At 30.3% G+C, this 13,982-nt stretch overlaps 4 protein-coding genes across 4 annotated transcripts; 1 reads left to right on the top strand and 3 right to left on the bottom strand.

The window, feature by feature from the left end:
- Positions 1 to 495: 495 nt before the first annotated feature.
- Positions 496 to 2,870, bottom strand: LOC122515250 (RING-box protein 1A). Its single transcript, XM_043632527.1, has 5 exons — positions 2,677 to 2,870; positions 2,507 to 2,534; positions 2,278 to 2,399; positions 1,890 to 1,975; positions 496 to 1,731 (listed from the first exon to the last, which is right to left on the bottom strand). Exons 1-5 carry the CDS (start codon positions 2,767 to 2,769, stop codon positions 1,719 to 1,721), a joined length of 342 nt encoding a protein of 113 aa, XP_043488462.1. The 5' UTR covers positions 2,770 to 2,870; the 3' UTR covers positions 496 to 1,718.
- A 98-nt stretch (positions 2,871 to 2,968) lies between these two features.
- Positions 2,969 to 4,174, top strand: LOC122515249 (vacuolar-sorting protein SNF8). Its single transcript, XM_043632526.1, has 2 exons — positions 2,969 to 3,912; positions 4,008 to 4,174. The coding sequence occupies exon 1, from the start codon at positions 3,118 to 3,120 to the stop codon at positions 3,871 to 3,873; it is 756 nt and encodes a 251-aa protein (XP_043488461.1). The 5' UTR covers positions 2,969 to 3,117; the 3' UTR covers positions 3,874 to 3,912; positions 4,008 to 4,174.
- On the bottom strand, positions 3,941 to 6,992 carry LOC122515251 (myosin heavy chain, clone 203-like). The gene is made up of 7 exons (XM_043632528.1): positions 6,807 to 6,992; positions 6,626 to 6,710; positions 6,064 to 6,550; positions 5,754 to 5,992; positions 4,591 to 5,363; positions 4,396 to 4,524; positions 3,941 to 4,329 (listed from the first exon to the last, which is right to left on the bottom strand). Exons 1-7 carry the CDS (start codon positions 6,842 to 6,844, stop codon positions 4,137 to 4,139), a joined length of 1,944 nt encoding a protein of 647 aa, XP_043488463.1. The 5' UTR covers positions 6,845 to 6,992; the 3' UTR covers positions 3,941 to 4,136.
- A 1,489-nt stretch (positions 6,993 to 8,481) lies between these two features.
- Positions 8,482 to 12,082, bottom strand: LOC122515248 (RIB43A-like with coiled-coils protein 2). The gene is made up of 7 exons (XM_043632525.1): positions 11,758 to 12,082; positions 11,267 to 11,407; positions 10,654 to 10,817; positions 9,884 to 10,124; positions 9,135 to 9,362; positions 8,690 to 8,796; positions 8,482 to 8,623 (listed from the first exon to the last, which is right to left on the bottom strand). Exons 1-7 carry the CDS (start codon positions 11,878 to 11,880, stop codon positions 8,482 to 8,484), a joined length of 1,146 nt encoding a protein of 381 aa, XP_043488460.1. The 5' UTR covers positions 11,881 to 12,082.
- Between the last annotated feature and the right edge of the window lie 1,900 nt (positions 12,083 to 13,982).

The raw sequence follows: 13,982 nt of genomic DNA, 5'->3' as shown, positions 1-13,982 counted from the left end.
GTCGCGAATTCTGCGGTAGTATCTTTCCTCTTACGAGGGAGAAGGGGTGGGAGCAGTGGGTGAAGGAGGAAGAAGAGGAGAAAAAGGTGAGGGGGGTGTCTATCGTAGAAGTCGGTCGACGTTTCACAAATGTAATTTTCGCTGTATGCCCGGATTAGAAGAAGCTGGGCTTCTTCTCTTCGTCGAGTTCTCGTTTTGCGGCTTGATAAGTATTGCCCGATTTGGTTCCTCAATGCGTCGCGACTGGAAAAGGTATTCGAAAGATGATCTTGAAACGATCGATCGGGCTCCACATGACGTCAGGAGCCAAGCTGGTTTCATACAAAGCCCGGCTATTCGTGATCAAGAAGAGAGAGAGAGAGAGACGTTGCCTCGTACAACCTCGAATCTCATTCAACACCGGGACATCTCTTTTAGGATATAAGGAAGAATATCCATGATTGGAAATATATCGTCTTTTTCCCTTGCCGATAGAAAAGACGTTAAAACCTGTCATAATGTTAGATAAGCTTTATTGAACAATCGTATTTTTCTCCTCTTCTTTTTCTTCTTTTTCTTCTTTTTCTTCTTCTTCTTCTTCTTCTTCTTATTTTCTTTTTCTCTCCTCCTTTTTTCCTTTACAAAAGAGCTTACTATCTAAGTTCTACGAAAAGTAACGTGAATTGCGAAAAATTGATAATATTCGTTTAATTTTCTATTTAATTAAATTTAATAAATGCCCTTTTTAATTATTTATCCTACCGTTTAGCCTACTTGTCAATGTCTCTGCGTGAAACAAGGATGACATTTCTTTTTTCCTCTTTATTTTAAATTATATTATATTATATTATATTATATTATATATTATATTATATTATATTAAATTAAATTAAATTGTGTAGCATTGCGTGGTTCTATTTCGATTTTTCGAATAAAGACAGATCGGGACTCGGGACGGTAGGACGAAACTTTTGCACGGGAAAAATCTTTCGGATAATCCGATCATCCTTAGCTTCACCGTAAAAAGATTATTCGCGGGTAAAAAGGTTGCGAAAAGAATTCGAGGCCGTTGCAGTAGAGTCGTTTTCATTTTGCAAATGATATAGTTTAAATTAACTAATATTGAATTAATAAATTAAATATATCGAGTTGATCGGAAAATTCCTGTCGATTTTTATAAGTATAATTCAAAGAAAATATATTTTTTATTTATAAATCGGTATGAACTTTTTAGATAACTGTGAAAAATTCGTGCTGATTTCGAGTGAATATTTTACAACAGCATATATTTATATTTTCATATATAATTTTAAATAAGTTTATAAATCAGAACGAATGTTTCTAACAACCTAATACATGTAATACATGTTTTAATGAGCAATCAAAAATAATTCGATTTTGTTTTCTTCGACAAAATATATGATTTCCATAAAATAAATATTAAAGAAAACTTCTAACATGAATTACAGCACAGATTCTATTTCTTAAAGATTCAATTATTATTCCAAAGCTTATATCGTTGAATAAAATATCAAATTAAAGATTCTATCCATTAATTATCTCCTTTATATGTAATCATGTGCAATCAATAAATTTAATCTTAATTACTGTTTTTCCTTTTCATTAACATTACCCTAGTTTAATCATGAAAATCCACGCGTCTTAAAGATTATTTTATACCTCTGTTGGTTTGCCGATTCCCATAGACTTTGATATTCTTGGTTGTGGAACGCATTCAGTTAATGACCGTATCTGTTGAAAATAAATGCAAATAATTATTAACTTATATGTTAAATATGGTCAGCGTATTAACAAAAATATTTAATGTGTTTCTAGTGAGAACACACACAAACATTTTCAAAGCTATAAGAAGCTTGTGTGCTATAATATTTGTTTCCTATAATACTCACTTTTGGAATTCCCATTCACGGTTATCGAGAGGGCAAACTTGTCGAGTCTTCAACCATCGAGAGATGCAATGGAAATGGAATGCATGCTACGCAACAAAATTCAAAGCTATGTTATTACGTACAATGAACATAATATTAACTTAAAACTTTAAATGAGCCATTGATATGCCAAAAAAATAATGCGCATTATGGTATCATCTATTATTAATCGACTATCAAAATTGTTTTCATTTAATGAAACAATTCTAAATTCGCAAATTGATTTCGTTTGCAAAATCAAACCGGCTCAAATATGAACTAAAGATATATCGTTCAATACGTATTCGATGCAAAATATACAGCACAAATATGTATCGACAAAATCAATATGAATACTTTAAAAACTTACATTACATACACCCCAGGCTACAGTACATTCATCGCTGGTAGCTGAGGCTTGATTAGCTTGGCATTCGATACATAAATCCATAATATGATTCCGGCAAATAGCACAGTTGTCTACGACAATGTCTAAAATACAAAAAATAATAGAATTAATATTAAAATAAATTGCACATATTAATTAATTATTTATATTATTTTAAATACGTATAAATATTACTAAATAAAATACATACCCCAAGCCCAAAGTGCCACAGCATTCCACTGGAAAGAAATAAAACACATGTATATATACGTTAGGATGAAACGACAGAAATGGGGTTAGGAACTAAATATCGTATATTTGTGATAAATACAATTAATTAAATATAAAAATTATATGTTAATTCTGTATTTTGTTACATACCTTTTTAACTTCGAAACGTTTTTTTTCTCCTTTACTACTACTAGAAGTAGGTAATTCAATGTCTTCTTCGTCGATTTCCATTGCGGACGCCATATTTAAATTTGGATACGTTTAACCGAATGACATCTAGTGTTCTATTTAAAAGATATTTAAAGTGGTGTGTGCTAGACAAAAGTAACTAAAAATTAGATATATTTATGTAAGTGTTAATAAATATTATAAATATATTTTAAAATGATACGATATATAATATTATCTTAATAACTGCAAAATAAGTCAATTAATATCTTACATATTAACACATATGTCGATAATTTACAAAACGTTCCTTCGAATTATATAGGTTATATTTGTTAACAAATTATTTGAATTTATATTCTTCTAAAGAATAGAATTTAATATTTGCCTATTAAAAGTATTAAAATAAAATATAAAATAATAATGAGGAGAAAGGCTGGAATTGGTGCTATTCATAAACAAAAATTAGAGCAAGAAAAATACAAAGATAAAGGAACGGAGATACAAGAGAATCAATTGGAACAAATGACCAAACAAATGGAAACCTTTCGTGTTAACTTGGAAGAGTTTGCGACTAAACATAAAAGCGAGATTAAAAAGAACGCACAGTTTCGACGACAATTTACAGAGATGTGTGCATCCATCGGTGTTGATCCGTTAGCATCTGGGAAAGGTTTTTGGTCGGTGCTAGGAATCGGTGACTTTTACTACGAACTTGCAGTGCAGATCGTTGAAGTATGTATGGCAATGAATTATAAAAACGGCGGTCTAATATCTTTAGATGAATTAAGAACACGTTTGGTGCAAGCAAGAGGTCGTCGTAAAGAACATCAAGAAATAACAAATGAAGATTTGTTAGCTGCGTCTAAGAAATTAAAAATATTTGGAAACGGATTCACAATAGTTCCCATAGGTAGAGGAAAGTATTTAGTCCAGTCTGTTCCAGGTGAATTAAGTATGGATCATACTGCGGTGCTACAACAAGCTAGTTTATCTGGAAACGCACACGTTTCCAGGTCGATGTTAGAAAATGAGTTGAAATGGGAACGAGAACGAGCACAGAAAGCATTGGATCATATGGTCAAAGAAGGATTAGCTTGGTTTGACGAACAAGGAGAAAATGAAACCTTGTATTGGTTTCCTAGTTTGTTTACAGCCTGTATCGCCTCCAAAGAATAATAATTTTTCTTTTTTCTTTTTTTCAAGATAATTTATCAGGTAGGAATTCGTCATACTTAAAATGTTGTTATGTTTCCTGTATGAACATGTATTTCCAAAATAGATATATCTGCCGTTTCTTGAAATATTTACAGAAACCAAGATGTGATATTAATCCTACGATTATGACATTACTATGTCAACTTATTTTATTTCCTTCGATGCTTCTAAAATATATATTAAAAGATACTTAATACACGGAAGAAATTCTACAACTAATATGGTTACAATAAAAAAATAAATATTTTAACATACTTCGGAAGATTTTGTATTTTGTGTTTAGTTAGTTCTTGTTGAGCTGCAAATAATTCTTTTATCAATTCCTCGTTTTCCTTTCTTAATGCATTTATCTTAGCTCGATGTTCTTTTGATTTTTCTTGAAACTTTGTTGTCATCGTCTTGGCTTCTTCTTTCCACCTTGAGTAATGAAAGAAATATCATTAAAAACATGAAATACTTATCAAGGTAAAATATTTCTATTACTTTCTGCTAAGTTTTTGATGAACTTCCACGTGATGTGATAATTCTCTTATCTTTTTATCGAATCTTTCTTGCACTTTATTCATTTGCTCTAATAAAACCAATTGGCAACAATGTTCCTTGTTTTCTGGTCTAAAAAAAATACATGCTTAATATAGAATCAATAATGAAATTAAAAAATTATAAGCTTATGCTTACGTTGCATCTGAATTAGGTTTCTTCACTTCCTTTTCTACTGTATAAACTTGTGCTGCAGCTATGTTTGTATTTAACCCATCCTGTGTCAAAAAAGTAGCTTTTTGATGATTAAGTTCTAAATTATGAATTTTATTTTCCAGAGAATTCTTTTCGTATTCCCACTTTTGCATTTCATGATCAAAAGTCATTTGCAAGTGTTTCATTTCTGTTTGAAAATGATCTTTATCTTCCAAAGATCTAGTCAAACGTTTCTCCAAATCATTGCATTGTTCAATCACATTCTTCGTTTTCTCATTAGCTTGTTTTACCTTATTTTCCATGCTGTCGTTATTATCTTGTTGATATTTATTAACTTTATCATTAGCAGCATTTAACCTTTCTTCTAATTCGATTATTTTAGCTTCTAAATGGGAAATCTCTGCGTCGTACTTTTTTCTTTGTGCATCATCTTTGTTTTGTAGTTGACGTTCTATGGAATGCAATTTGTGTACAAAATCTAATATTTTATTTCTCGATCTTTGCAATGCATCTTCAGAACTCTGACGTTTCTTTTCAAATTCTTCCTGAGAAAACCTGTAATCATTTTCTAGATGATCTAAAAGTTTAGTTTTGTGTTCTAATTCCACTTTAAGATCTCTAATTTCAGATGTATACTTTTTAACTCTTCTTTCATAGTCGTCTTTAATTTTTGTTATTTCTTCTTGCAACATGGCTGTATGTTCTTCTGTTATTTTAGATAATCGAAGTTCAAGTCTACTCTTTTCTTCCAATATGTGCGCTTCTCTTTGTAATCAAATCTTTTTCTCGTACCGCAATTCTACTAATTCCAAAGCTTCAGACACTTTATTTTTTGTCTTCATTTCGAGCCATCAAAGATGCAGTAAATTTCATGGGCTTCGTTTAATGTACTTTCCAATTCTATTTTTGAATTATTCCTTTGCTGTCAATTTTCATTAGCTAATTCAGTTTTCAATGATTCCCACGATCTTTAGATTATTTTTATCTTAAATAAAAATACATAACACATTATTAGAATAATCAATAAATAATAAATTAATATATTTAATATCCTTAATTTTTGTTATTTCTTCTTGCAACATGGCTGTATGTTCTTCTGTTATTTTAGATAATCGAAGTTCAAGTCTACTCTTTTCTTCCAATATGTGCGCTTCTCTTTGTAATATCAAATCTTTTTCTCGTACCGCAATTTCTACTAATTCCAAAGCTTCAGACACTTTATTTTTTGTTTCTTCATTTCGAGCCATCAAAGATGCAGTAAATTTCATGGCTTCGTTTAATTTACTTTCCAATTCTATTTTTGAATTTATTGCACTTTGCTTGTTCAATTTTTCATTAGCTAATTCAGTTTTCAATGATTCCACGATCTTTAGATTATTTTTATCTTAAATAAAAAACACATAACACATTATTAGAATAATCAATAAATAATATAATTAATATAATTCAATATACCTTTCTCTTGAATATCTTTTTGGAGATTTTCATATTTTCTCGCAATGTCAGCTTTTTCTTTAAGCAAATCCTCGATTTTATCTTTGCTAGTTTCCAACAATGCTTGTTGTTTTAAAAAATTTTCTCTTGCTTGTAATAATTTCCCTTCCAATGCTTTGATAGCTTCTGAATATGTTTCTTTAACGTTATCGATATGCTCTTCGTATAATTTAGAACTTTTACCATCCGTTCTAAAATTCTTCAATTCTTCTTCCAAAGCGTTCACTGCTTTTAATGCCATTTGCCATAACTGATAGACCGAATCCTTTTCCATTTGTAAAACTGTGATACGTTCTTGTAAATTCATTATAATTTCTTTATTATGTATGCTATCGCTGTTACATGTTTCAATATGAATACGAGAAAATTGATCTTTAACGAGATCACCGATGTCTCTGTTATCATTTTGTATCGCTTCAACCATTGATCTAATCTTATTTTGTTCTGCCTGCAACAACAAAAAGTTGTATCGAAAGTTCAAAAACATTTTTCATTTATTTTATTAAGAAATAATTTAACTCACCTTGCAAATATTTAAATCTTTCTCAAGATTATCCACCATTTCATCATATTTTTGTAATACTGAATTGGTATCCCTAATACTGTCCCTTTAAATAAAATCGTAAATAATGACAAATTTAAAATAACAAGTATATATATATAAAATATATTGATACATTTAATTATGTAACCTTAAAACTTACCCATGTTTTGAGATATTTTCTAAATCCGAATCGAACATATTAACTCACGCGATGACTTAAAAAACGAATAATAATTATCTCTAATACCAAAAATTATAATATTCATTTACTTAATACTTGGACAAACGAAAATTCGTCTAACGAGAAAAATAATTCTGCTTTTGTAAACAACACAACTTTTTTACCGACTATACTGCATCTGTTTTACCGATGATGCATATGCAACTACACCCGCGCAGTACGCGATTTGAATTTATAAATATTTTTACAGGAAAAAGAAAAAGAAACAAACAGACAAAACTTATTATTCATTAAAATAAATACGTGATTTGAATTTTTGAAATACATTAATTAATTACGTAAATTCAAATTAAAATTATCGTTTAAGCTCGTAAATATAAACTAAAAAAATATATAAAATTATATAAATCAAGTACGGTCATCAATCAAGTACAGGAGGGACTGAATTTGTTTATGAAATATATCTAAATTCTTTGAAAATCATTATATAATTAAATATCGTTTCCTTTTGATTTAACATTTCACGAATGGAAATGACATTAACCGGACAAACAATTTGTTGAATGTGACTTGTTAAAAGAGATAACGCTTATGGGTCTGTAATAAGCGGTGATAGTATAGGAAGTAGATAAGGATAGCGTTTCTCTTCGAATTGTTCAATTGCTATCAATTATATTGCTGAGTTTACCCACAACCATTTGAGACTCCGTATTACGAACAAACACCGGTGGCATACATATATACATACTTACATAAATATGTATTTGTGACGTTGTTATACGGTAACTACGTAACACACGTTATAATCGCGTGCAGCATAACGTGAATACGTTATGTATGTTGTATTATATCACACATAACAATATGTCATAACTAAACTGTCACACTTGTACATCCTCATACATACTAAATATCTTGTATATATTTATTGTACACTACCGAACAAAATTATTTGACCACGTTGCAATATAAAAGAATGTTGCCTTAAATCAATGTCCTATCTAATTTTTTTTTTTTATAGGGAATCAATTTGTGCTGCCAAATTAATAATTACGTTCATTCTGTATACGTGTCATCCAACGCAACTTTATTCGTGTAAAATATAATTGTATTATTATACAGAAGATGTCCCACAGTATTTTTACATAAAAGGATGGTAGACGCGATCGACATAAATATTTAAAATCTTCGAGTCAATTTTTCTATTATTTTATAACATGGTAAAATAATTTTGACCGGTAGCGTAAATTTCCGTGCATCTGTTTGAAACGGAAATTATATGAAATGCATTTGCCAAGCGTATTTGCAAAAAACTGAATATTTCTTTTTCTCTCTTTTTTTTTTTTCCTTCTCAACCTTATTACCGGTAATTTATTTTTAATTGTAAGTAGATATACATGTATGCATACTTATATATTAATTATTTGTTCGTTAACCTGAAACTGACAGCGCAAGACACAATAATGCACGTATGCATAAATTAATAGAATCTCGTTTAAATGACATATATATGTAATGCGTGTGACGTATTTCTTTTTTCAAATAACTTATTTTTTTTTCTTTATGAATTATTTGATTATATTTTTATTATAAATAATTGACAGTTTTAGAAAAAAATATAATATACCATTTTTTTGAAAAATATAAAATTTTCTTAACGAGTTCCTTTGTTAAATTGTAAGAAAAATTCCTGAGAGTGTTTATTTTTATAAACAACACGATTCAAATATTTTTGATAAGATTTTTGTTGTTCAGCGAGTCTCAAATTTTCCTCAGCAATCTTCTTATTGAGTTCCCTGAAAAATGATTCGTTAGACACGAATAGAACGAAGGTCAATAAAGGTAAAGGAAAAACCTCTTACGTCCTCTTTCGATCCAGTTCACGCTGATAGGCATTGGCAGTTTCAGCATGAGCGTTCATCAGTTTATCCCATTCCTCGTTCATTCGTTTTTCTTCCAATTTCATTTTCTGTATTATAATAAAAAGAAAAAAAAAGTAACACACATCGTAACTAAATAAAGTGGACATTTATTACGATATTTGAATTATAAATTATTACGAATTTTTGCAATCATTTAATATTTACCCATACAAGGAGAAGAAAAGAAAAAGACAAAAATTATATGCAACCTTAAGAAATAAATAAAGAAATAAAAATTGCACGATCTTGTGGAAGACGTTACTAAGGTTGAAATAAAATTTATAGACGTGTCTATTCGTTGATAAATGGAATTAAAGATAATCGAAGGAAATGAAATATTTTACATAGGTGATTGTCATTGAATTGGTAGATCTTATATTATTACCTGGATTTCCTCGATTTGTTTGACTTGCTCGTCTCTAAAAACCTTGAGTTGATCTGCAGTCATGCCCTTGTAACGCGATGCAAGCGGTTTCTTCGGACCATGGCTGCTCTCCGCTTGCTCGGGGGCTTCCGTCAGGAAATCTCCGGTCACGTGATTGTAGATTTCCGCTTTCTTGTCCTCCTCATCTTGAGCGGCTTCGCAAACTCGTCTATGTTCTTGCTCCTCCGCCTTTCAAATTACCCGATGGAAAGATTTTACAAAATCCTTTTATTTTTTCTTCCGATATTATTATTATTATTATTATTATTATTATTATTATTATTATTATTATTATTATTATTATTATTACGTTGATCCAACTATTCGAAGATTCAAATTACGCGCGGGGGATCCTATCGATTCGATTATTTATAACTTTTCATCTCGAAGGAATAATTTATTCATTGAAAATACAGCGGCTTCTTCTTCTTCTTTTTCTTTTTGCGTGATTTTTCATCGAAGATTAATTAATTTCAGAGAAAAAAAAATGAGAGAAAAAATAACGTTCGGTGATATTTATCTTCTTCAAAGCTTCGATCAATAATGCTCTTCAAATTTGATTTTCGTATCATTTTCTATTTCCGAGGAATAAAATGAAGAGATAAAACAACAACAACGACAAAATTGTAATCTCTTTTTGATCCGGAACAAAAAAAAAAATAGGAATAATCCTTTTTATTCGAAAGTTGAAAGTTGATCGTTAATTATACCAAAGCTCTGTTGAAACTCGCAGTGGCCTCGTTTAACCTTCGACGACATTCTCGTTCCAAGTTTTCCAGCTCGAGAGCACGTTTGTCCCTCGAGACAACGGCTTCCTGGTACGCTTTCTCAGCATCCTTTCGTTCCTTTTCCGCAATTTCGCGTTCCTTCTTTTGCTTTTCGAACCACCAACGCATTTCTTCTTTTTTCATTCGATCTTGTTCTCGAAAGTTGAAGTCCTCGCCTTCGAATCTTACAATAAATTAAATACATTAGCATAAGTAAGATATTTTTGCCACGAAATAATCCCGATAATCATCCTATCGATTATGATTACAAAAAAAAAAAAAAAAAAAATTTAATAAGACAAACACATTCTTAGAGGAAATTATGAATGATCATTAACGTAAGTCTTACGTGATTTATTACAGAAAGCTCATCATTTTTCAATTCCAATCTCATAAAATTCTATCTTAGTAATGTAGACATAAACAGGAATTATTAGTCGTTATTAAAGTCATATCTTTTGTGTAGATAAATGTTGAGTGTTCTTTTGAACGTACGTAACTCATTAAAGAAAGTTGTAAAATTAAAAATTACATAAATTGTTAATTTTCTTTTTTTTTTTCTTTTCTTTCTTATATAACCATTACAGTACGTTTCATATATTTGACGTATACTTTTATTTATTTTAGCATTTAAAAATGATAAAAACATACACAGATACTTATTATATTTGAGTAGATTTGAATAATTTTGTCAAATAAAATATGAGAAATACCTTTGAGCTGAGGCTAATCCTAAACGTGGATCATCATCACCAACTCGGCAAGGTAACGACGTCTTCAAAGAATCCGGATCGTAAAGATCATAATCACGACGATCTTCGCGTCTCTGATGCAGTCTGCGAAACGCTTGAATTTCTTCATTTATACGTCGTCTTTCCTAAGAGCAATAAAAAAATGTAAACCCAAGGAAATTATTTTCTTAAAACCCCTTTCCAATACCTTACAATCAATATATCGATTTTTGTTTATTTTTAATACAATTTTTAACCTTGTAAGAAGTCCCTATTTTTATAAAAAAAAAATCAATTATTATCGGATATACGCAATTTGTTTTCCAAAAATAAAACAAATCCACGCGTTAGACTCCGTACTTTTCAGCCGTGAGTTGAAAGGATTAAAATAATAAAGAAAAATTAAATGTAAAAGATATTGCAACTTTGACAAATTTCAGTGGAAAGTCGAAACTCTTGTGCTTGAGTTAAGGAAAAAGAAAAAATAAAAAGATTCGAGTAAGTTAATTAAAGGATTAGAAGAAACTTGGACAGTTTAGCATAGAAAACACGTTAGACCAATACGTTAGATGTTTAAATGAGGTCAACCTCTTACCTCTGCCTGTTCCTTTTCCAATTGTAAAGCGATTTTACTGCTGCGAACAAGACTCTCGTCCAGTTGGCATTCCTTCGCACGTTCTTCCTCGCGTTGCTGTCTCTTTTCCTCCACTTGCCGATCTAAGAAATTCTTGTCGATCTTTCATTTTCCGAGAAGAATAACAAACAAATATGCATTACATATATATATGTATATACACGCATAGGATGTCCCAGTTTGAATTCGCACAAATTTCATTGCCATGAGTCTAGAAAAGTAAGAAGAAACACATAATATACGAGCTTTTAAATGTTTAATTAAAAGATTATAATAAATGACAATTCATTGTTCTCCCGTTCGTTTCCTTATTTTTATTTATAAAATATTTTGATAATAATTTTTCACTTGAAAATAACTGGGACAGCCTATACACGTGTTACGAAAGTCTCCGAGTAACACAGATGTCTATCGTAAGAGTTAAATTATTAAACTCGTGTCAATTAACTCACTCCGATCTTTCTGAAACGAGGGTTAAAGATTCGCGATTTCCTATCTTCCTCTATTTGTCGTCTTCTTTCGATACTAGCCGCAACTTTTCGATCCTCCAAGGTTGAACGTGGAAATAGTAACATTTTTCTTTTTATCAAAGTTTCGCGAGAGAAGCAATTTTGTACGTATGTACAGGTTATAAAATAAAATGTCGAATGTAAGTTGAACGTGAATGCGTTCGGAAACCCTAGGAAAAAGCGTACGAACAATAGGGGTGAAAGAATAAAAAAGGGTGGTGTATTTCGTTACCATGGCGAGTTTGATCATGATACGCGATTCCGAATCGTATCGTATCGTTTAATTGTTTACTCGGTATTATTTTCTTTTTCTTTTTTTTTTTTCTTTTTAGTTGGAGGAAGGGGTTTTTAATTTTCCATTAATATAAAAAAAAAAATAGAATATTTTCCATCGGTCGAATTTCGTTGGATTTAAAGCGGATCGCAGGGATGCACGCAACGTGAAATATTCTGTAAACATATTTAATGCATATTCAGATAGAATCAACTTTTTGATCGATAAATATTTAAATTAAAACGCACCACCTATCTCTCTCTCTCTCTCTCTTGATTTATTCGATTTTAATTAACGCTTTGTTACACGCAAAAAAAAAAAAATTTACAATTTATATTTTCCGAATATTAACAAAATTATAATAATAAAGAAAAAAAGATTAGCCACCGTGAATAACAATGGGTTAGAATTTATTTCGAGTTAATGATTATTCTTTTAACAAATTTTTCTTACAATAGGGAAACGTTTCATTTCGAAGAGAGAGGGTTTGTTCGCATTTTAAAACGCGTGAAAGGCGTCAACGAGAACAAAGCTAGTCGTACTCTAACTTATATACTAACTTATTTACAACACGAGCATTGCACGCGTTCGAGGCGTGTGCGTTTGCTTCGTTATCGTGTCGGTGCATCAAAGTATAAAGCGAAGATCGTAAACGATCACGAATACTCAATGTGTGATGCATAAATGAACGCAAGAAGAGAAAAGACAAAGTGACGAATGCCAGTCACGATCCATCCGTACAGTTTTGTACATTTTACGTACGACAAATTATTTTATCCTTTTTTTTTTTTTTTCAAAATTATTATTTCGAACAATTTTCTTCTTTACTTTATTTGATTTTATTTCGTTAATTATATTATATATTCGCGTTTAATTTAAAAGCAAAATTTCATTTCACTCTAATGAAACGTGTTTCGTTCCTTTTCTTTTCTTTTTTCTTTTTTAATTTAATTCAATTTTATTTTTATTTTTATTTTTATTTTTATCGATAAAAAATAATTATTCGAGCATAAATAATTCGCGCGATACTTTAAGCTGTACGGTCTATACTTCTGTCTCAGTTCTTAACAGTTGATATTTACTGAAATCAAATTTTACAACTTCCAAGATCTATTTTAATTTTAATGCTGCACGCTTTCGCGTTTAGTTATATAAGAAGCTTATAAATCTTCTTCCGGATACGCGCAAACGAGAGAAGCTTCCCGACCGAATTGTACATTGTGAAGATAAACAACAGCCATATTTAAAACGTCTTCACCGATAACACAATCACTCTCTCTCTCTCTCTTTCTCTTTTCCTTTCCTTTTCTTCTTCTTCTTCTTCTTCTTCCTTTTTATTTCACTCTTTTTTCTCTTCTACCACTCATCATCATCATCATCATCATCATTATTAAATTGCAACTTTGATCGAAAGATCTCCGTGTGGTAAAACATAACACGTAATATGTTTCAAAATTATACGCAATAAGAAAAAAAAAAGTCATTTTTCTAAGAAAAGAAGGAAAACGAAGGTAAATCTTACGATTAAGAAAAATATAATTGTTCGAGGAAGATTATCATAACGTCTACCCCTATTTTTTATATGTTTCTTTTGTCAAATTAATAACTTGTAAAAATCAAAATCATTCGACGGATGAAGAATTACGAAGAAATATTCTTAATGACAACGATTTCTCTTGTCCATTTTTTAACAACGAGAAGAAAAAAAAAGAAAAAAGAAATTTAAACGAGATAACAGCGTTAATAATAAATAATAAATTCGTGCTTTATCTTTATTAAAATAATTCGAAATCGTATATACGTCGAAGTGAATCCCCATGTGATGATTGTCGGACATAATACATGTCACTTTCTCTACGGCTTTCCTTCTTCTACGATGTACAATATAATACAA

This window comes from Polistes fuscatus, unplaced genomic scaffold, assembly GCF_010416935.1.
Source record: "Polistes fuscatus isolate 324 unplaced genomic scaffold, CU_Pfus_HIC Scaffold17, whole genome shotgun sequence".
Taxonomy (NCBI): domain Eukaryota; kingdom Metazoa; phylum Arthropoda; class Insecta; order Hymenoptera; family Vespidae; genus Polistes; species Polistes fuscatus.
Note: the sequence above shows the minus strand (reverse complement) of the source record. Positions and strands in the feature narration are given on the sequence as shown.